Source organism: Charadrius vociferus, unplaced genomic scaffold, assembly GCF_000708025.1.
Source record: "Charadrius vociferus isolate BGI_N301 unplaced genomic scaffold, ASM70802v2 scaffold346, whole genome shotgun sequence".
Lineage (NCBI taxonomy): Eukaryota > Metazoa > Chordata > Aves > Charadriiformes > Charadriidae > Charadrius > Charadrius vociferus.
The window spans coordinates 518529-525209 of NW_009648899.1; the positions used below are offsets into that span (position 1 = coordinate 518529).

Here is a 6681-nt window from a genome sequence, read left to right on the forward strand (position 1 = left end):
GAAATGGACCAGTGGCACCAAGAAATTCATTGGGAGCACCAACTCCACAGCAGGAAATAATAACGAACCAAAAGGAGAAGACAGACACAGAAGTGGACGAGACATATTTCGCAGTAATCAAAGTCCACCTTGGCTAAACCCTATCAACACTTCCCTAGGTAAGGCCCCATTACGTCTGCAGCAAGACCTCTGGCTCTGACAGAGAGCTGTAGAGGGTATAGCCCAACTCATCCACTTCTTCAGGGGTGAGCTCTGAAAACAAGTTCACTTTGGGGTTCAGAGCACTAGGGAGGACACCTGCCTCCAAGTAGTGGATCAACCCCTTCAGCGCCTGCAAGAAGCGATCAGCCAGCATGTCCTGGGACCAGTCAGACTCTTCTTGGGATAGGTGCAGGATGACATTGGTGAGCTGGCTGGCAGTGAGGTGACCCAGGGCTGGGTTTGACTTGCATACTGCTTTGAAGATCTTCAGACACAAGCAACGGCAGCCAGAATCACACTGGTCCAGGGCCCGGAGGCGAGCCGTTTCTGCTGGCCGCAGGCTCAGTCGCCACAAATTGTCATTCTGGGCCAATCGATGGGGTTTGGCCACAAGGATGATGTCACCCAGTGTCAGGGATGGTAAGAAGTCAATAAAAAGATGCCGTTCTGGATCATACTGGACTTCTAGTGTCAAATCTGCTGGGGGAGCTGCTGGACGGATCACATAATCCAAGAGAGACCCAATTGCTGGCCAGTTGATGGAGCCAGCTACAACTTTCTCAAAGGTGTCTGCTACAGCTTTGGGGGAAAGGTAACCTCCCACCACACAGCGGTCCCAGTAGCTGCTCCCACGGGGAAAGTACTCTGGGTTTTCCCGACGCACCAAGTAGAAGCCAGGAATGTTCATGATGGTGTCCTCCCCAGGGATGCAGGACCACAAGTTCTGCTCCAGCATCAGAGGCACAATGAGCTGGATGTGGTCAGCTGTGACTACCTTTCAGAAGAGAGAAAAGTCAGTAAGAACAAGCTTTCTCTCTCTACGCTGTTTTATTCACCACCTTCAGATAGCCTTCTGTTCAAAGGAACTTGGAATTAGAATTCAGCTGTCTCACTCTCCTCTCTGCATGGGACTCAGCCTCCCTTTGTCAAAAGACATTCTGAAGGACTATTTCCCATAGTTAGTGGGATAGCTCCAAGGTATAACCCAAGCTAGTGCTTATACGGTATGTGCTATTTAGAGACTTCAGGACCTGACATGGACTGCACACAGATGAATCATTCTGCCTCCTATCGCTGTAAGTTCACTCCTTGGACCTGCGATGCAGCTGGCCCAGGGCACAGCAACACCACATGATAATTTAAAACAGGAGGCAGAGTATTAAATTTCTAGATGAGCTTAAGTTGCCATGGTTTAATTATCCCATGCTACAACTAGGTACTGCCCTCACCCGGTCTGACACATTGTTTGGAAAAAGGTCACTAAAGATCCCTTTTCACCAATGCGATTAAGACCCCAGATCTAAATTTCACCGGACACTCGACACTCCATTCCAGAGCTCTGACTCAAAAAAAGAAGTGTGCCTCTGAATCACTCACTATAGCCATGGGCATCTTGCCATCAGGGAGACATGCAGCAGGGACTGCTGTCCAATCCAGGTCTGTCATGCATTAAAAAAAAAAAAAAAAGAAGACCTACATGAATACATAGGAGTTCTAAGGGAATATCATGTATTTGGAAAAAGATAGAAGGGACAGAGAGAAAACAGAGGTCTACTGGAGAAACAGCAAGAAAAACACAGCTAAAGGGAGAGACAGAGGGGAAGGAAAGAAGGGCCAAGATAATCTGGAGAAATAAAACGGCAAAAAGAAATGCTTTGCAGACAACGCCAGAACAGCCTGGTCACGCCTGTTCAAACAGTACTGCAGAAATCAACACCTGGCTCCACAGTGGGAAAGGTGACACCAGGAACCTTATTACAGAGGAATGTTGTGCTGAGCCAGCACTGCCAACAGGGAAGCCTGAAATGCCCCTGCCTAGTCAGCCTTCTGAATAATGACCCATCACGCGGCTCCAGGAATTACCTGCAGATCATCATACAGGCTGCCGCTGAGGTACATGTCACGCAGGGGCATGTCCGGCAGCTTGGCACGTAGGAAGCTGCGCAGCTCAGCACAGATATCCACGGCTGCTTGCTTGGCCCGGGCCTGCTCATCCGCTGGGATTGCTACCTTCCTCCGATAATAAGCAAATAGCTTTTCTTGCAGAGACAGACGAAGGCGGGATTTTTTCAGCTCCACTTGACTCCTCTTGGCAGATAGCTTGGGCTTTGTGGGTCGGAAAAAGTCTGCAAGGTAGAAGGAAAACTGTTGATCATCTGCAGTGTTTCACTGTGAACTGATCCACAGAAGAAAATCTGCAGCACGTAAGTGCAGCCTCCTAGGTCTCAAAAAGCTTTCAGCAGACATTTTGCATGCTTCACACAGGTACCAGGCAAAAGGGAGGTGCCGAGAAACTTAAAGATACTACAAGAATCGAAATGGAGGAAAACAAGTTACTAGATTTAGAATTTAGCCAGAACAAGACTAACATTGTGTACAAGGAAGTAATTTTAATGGCTACATGGGCAGTACCTCAGTTCAATTTCATCAAAAATTCAGCACTGTAACCAGTTCAGAAGCTTTCAACATGATGCCAGACCAATGAATAAAACACTCTTGAACAACCATCACGATCTCTTTAAGTTTTTAACATTATAATGGATTTTTACAAATTATCAGCAAAACCCAGCCCTGACTAGGGTATGAGATCAGAGAAGATCATGCCACCTGGAAATGAAATAGTTGTTAGGAGTCTGATCAACACGTATCAGGGTGGTGAGCTGACAGATCTCAGGCAATCATAGCCCCAGTGAAAACCTCCCTCAAACTTTCACTGGTTGAAGAACAGAGAGCACACTCAGGCACGATACAGCAATACAACGCTTTACACTGCCATCTGCGTTATTAAGCAATGTCTAACCTTCACAGATCCTCTAAGCTCTTTTTTTTCTGACTGGTTTCCTAAAGAAATAAGTCAATGCTTCCCATCTATCTTTCAGACTTCTCTTAATAGGGACCAAGAGTTTCAGAAGTTATCAATGAGGATTAAGGAAGAATTGCAGATCTAAGATCTTTGGAAGGGCTGTGGTACTTAACAGGTGCAGGAGAAACTCCCAAGTCAGTGGCCCCATTCAGGCAATCAGCTGTTGCAATTTGTTTGGCAGCAGGCATTTGGCAGTGAAGCATGTGCAAAATGGCTGACCAGGCTGCACACAGATGCATTTCACCCAGCCTCAACAGCTGCTGTCTTGTCCCACTGCGGTCTTTTGGACAGATTTGAGGTTTTGTGTAAAAAGGAAATAGCCCTCAAAACCATAGGGAACCAGACTTCATTGCCTGCTCATGAAAAAATTTATTTTTCCATCTAAAGTTTTAATTTATTTTTAGGTCAAGAATGCAAGACGCCATGATCAATGGTTTTATTCCTCAAGTCTCATCTTTGGAGATTCCAATCAAATGATCTAGACCCCATTTAACACAACTGTCTAGTTAATGTTTCCTCAGCAGAAAATCCACTGCCATCCTGAAACTGACTTTCTTGCAGAGAATCTGGAAATCAACTTGATCCCGATTTTTATTTTAAATCTCCAAGTGTAAATATCCTGAAGTCACCAGGGATAGAAAGTAAAACTGGTGAGAAAAACCAACCAAACACATATAACAAACACTGACAGACTCTATATTACTCATTATCCCACTCAGAAAGAAGACTGCAGGTCACTTTTTGTAGTCTGCTAAGGACTAACTCAGTGATAAGCAGCACTAAACAGGCAAGCAGCATTACACAAACTATTAGGAAAATGGTAGAAATAACACAGAAAATACTGTTACAAATTTCTAGTATGTTCACAGTTTGAATATTCCCCTTGTAAAAAGGCAAAAATAAACTAGAATGGTCCAAAGATAGCCAACAAAGAGCTTGAAAGGAATGGAATGGCTTTTTATCAGGAAAGATTGCACAGACAAGTATTCAGCTTGAAAGAGTAAAGGCTGAGGGAGAATAAAACTTAAGACCATGAAGTCACGAGAAGAATTAAGAGTGCAGATGACTATTATTCACTAGTTCCCAATCTGACTTCTAATTCTTGAAGTTACCAGTAGACCTATTTAAAAGAAAAACATCAAAATCCTGGGTTAGACAGATTATTCTTTTTCCTGCATTCCTTTAAATGAATACAGGGTTTATGGGCCTAGATGATTCTGTAATGCAGGAGTATAACCCTGCTTCCTACCTGTGTCTGAAGCCAAAGGATCAGTGGGAAGGGTCTGCAGGGAGCGGCTGAGGTTAGTCTTCATGTCCTGGGTCAGTAAGCGTGAGGAGGAGCCCAGCCAGTTTGGCTCTTCCCAGCTTCTCTTTCCTGACTGGCTCAAGCGAGTGGGGCTGCTGGGAGCGCTGATTGCCCGGTCATACATCTAAAGCAACATCACCAGGCACAGTTTGAGTCATTAAGAGCCCAAGACTTGCATTTTACCCAGCCTAATGCCAGCATCCCGGGTCTTTTTGTTTCCCACTCTTTTCCAGTGCCTCCATGCTCAGGTCCCACCCTGCTGTCCCAGATGCTCACTCACCCTTTTGACGGCCAGTGTGGCGATGCCCAGCATAGCAGCTCCACCCACGCCCAGCACAAGCCGGGCGTTGGACAACACGAAGTCAATGGCTGTACCAATGCCATTGTCATCTTTTTTCCCTTTGCGCTGCCCAGCGCCTGCCATCTCACCTGGAAGGAGCAGGAGCATTAAACAAACGGGTCAAAACATGCAACCCTAGCAGTTCACTCCCTTCTCCTCCACCCCATGCTCATGGCTCTTGGGGTCTTAGCACAGAGCCATAGGAAGGGGCTGCCTAACCCTGCAGCCTCTTTATTTATCTTCCCTTGAGGAGCTGTTTATTCCCAGACATGCCAGAACAGTCCTGACCCAGGTCTGCAATCACAGCATTTCTTTGCTTCCAGCTCCATTTATCACCTGATGAAAAACATCCCGAATTTGATGTGGGGCTTCTAATCATTGAAGCAGGTTTAATTGTGCAATCACCTAATTATTTTTTTTTAAAGAGTAAGATTAACTTAAGCAATATTTTTCAATAAAATTCTGTATATTATGTAAAACTCCATGACCATTCAGGTATTTTCCTTTTAATTTGTGTTTCTCAATCAAAGCACACCTTTTTTCATGCCAATTTATTTTCTTATTGTCAATCTTATGCACATAATTTTGCTCACAGACAAGGCGATGCAGGGATGGTCAACTGCTTGTCCATAACACAGCAGAATCTTCCCAAGAATTGACAGGCAGTCTCAGAGCCTCCACTCCCAGACTCATTTTTGGACAATGGCTGGTCCCAGATACTTCAAAGACACCCAAGAATCAACAGTAGAGACCACAACGCACCACAAAGGGAACAACTCCCTTGCTTTCACTGGACATTTATTCCTGCCCTCAAGGCTGGTGGGTTTGACTCTCATACAAGTAATGTATAACATTAGTATTTTCTTACACATGTACTTTTGTTTTCTCCAATTCCCATTTAACCTGATCTTGATATTATTGCCAACTGCACGCATAAAACACACTTTGCCACTGCTGTACCTATAGGTAGATCCTCAGCAAATCTAAATGAAAATACAAGGAAACTCCTCCAACCTGACTCGAGATCTGTTTTCTCAGTTGGTTTCAAAGGTTCTGAGCCTGCCTGACTTGGGTGGTTTAAAACCACCCTTAGGTTTTTCTAAGGCCAAGCTACAAACTCAGGAAAAATGTTTTTGCTTTGATGAACCAGGAATCCAGTCACTCTTCATCCCTACGCAGAAAAATATGCACTTTCACAAAGCTAACTGTAATAGTAGTGTGAAGAACATGGTTACATCATTGTAAATGACCTACCTGTGATCTAATGCATTTGTGAAGAGAACAGGACAGCTCTCCTGGTGTGCCTGTGGAAGCACCTTCTGGCTTTCTTCAAGACAGTGGTGGGGAGGGAGTGTTAATCACCTCTTTTGGTTGGTACAGGGATTTTGGACAGAAAAGAGAAATAAGTGAGGCCAAAAGAAGCTACAGGGAACTTCTAAACCAGGCCCCCAAGTTTGGACTGCAAGAAAGCTTGTCCCTTCTCCAACTGTCTTTCCTTGTCCTCCAGCTGCTGCAGCCCCCGGTTCTTGCGGAACTCACGGCGGACAAAAGCGAGATAGAAATCCCGGTCAGTGTAGCGCAGCACACGGCCCTGGCGCAGCAGAGCCCGATAGAGGGTCAGGACAGCCTCCCGGGACCACGCTGCCATTGGGGACGGGTGCATGGACGGGCGACCTAGACAGAGGTGACGAAATGAGGGATGCGAGTCAGCTTTTCCCTCCCCGCGGGACGCACCGGCCGCCGCCTCTCCCTCCATGCCTGGTCCCACAGATCGCTGCGAAGGGACGGGACAGCCTCTCTAACGGCGCACGGGGGATAACGGGCTCTCCAAGGGCGCAACACTGTTGCGGGGCACATGCCAGCCCCGCGGCCTGGACGTTTCCCATGGGGGCCGCCCCAAGGCCGCTCGCAGCACCCGCTCCCCGCCGGGGTCTCGGGCTGTGGTCGACCCCACGCAGACCAGCCGCACCG

At 46.6% G+C, this 6681-nt stretch overlaps 1 protein-coding gene across 1 annotated transcript; it reads right to left on the bottom strand.

Annotated features, from left to right (window-relative positions):
- On the bottom strand, window positions 1-6068 carry MIEF1 (mitochondrial elongation factor 1). Its single transcript, XM_009887165.1, has 5 exons — window positions 5965-6068; window positions 4651-4799; window positions 4314-4494; window positions 2065-2327; window positions 1-976 (listed from the first exon to the last, which is right to left on the bottom strand). The coding sequence occupies exons 2-5, from the start codon at window positions 4792-4794 to the stop codon at window positions 170-172; spliced, it is 1395 nt and encodes a 464-aa protein (XP_009885467.1). The 5' UTR covers window positions 4795-4799; window positions 5965-6068; the 3' UTR covers window positions 1-169.
- Window positions 6069-6681: the final 613 nt, after the last annotated feature.

Bases quoted from the DNA above. Each gene is read 5' to 3' on its own strand.
- MIEF1 (XM_009887165.1), bottom strand. From the start codon at position 4,794: ATGGCAGGCGCTGGGCAGCGCAAAGGGAAAAAAGATGACAATGGCATT. The intron at 4,495-4,650 runs GTGAGTGAGCAT...ATGTTGCTTTAG, and splicing joins CCACACTGGCCGTCAAAAGG to ATGTATGACCGGGCAATCAG. The intron at 2,328-4,313 runs GTAGGAAGCAGG...TCTACCTTGCAG, and splicing joins TCCTTTGGCTTCAGACACAG to ACTTTTTCCGACCCACAAAG.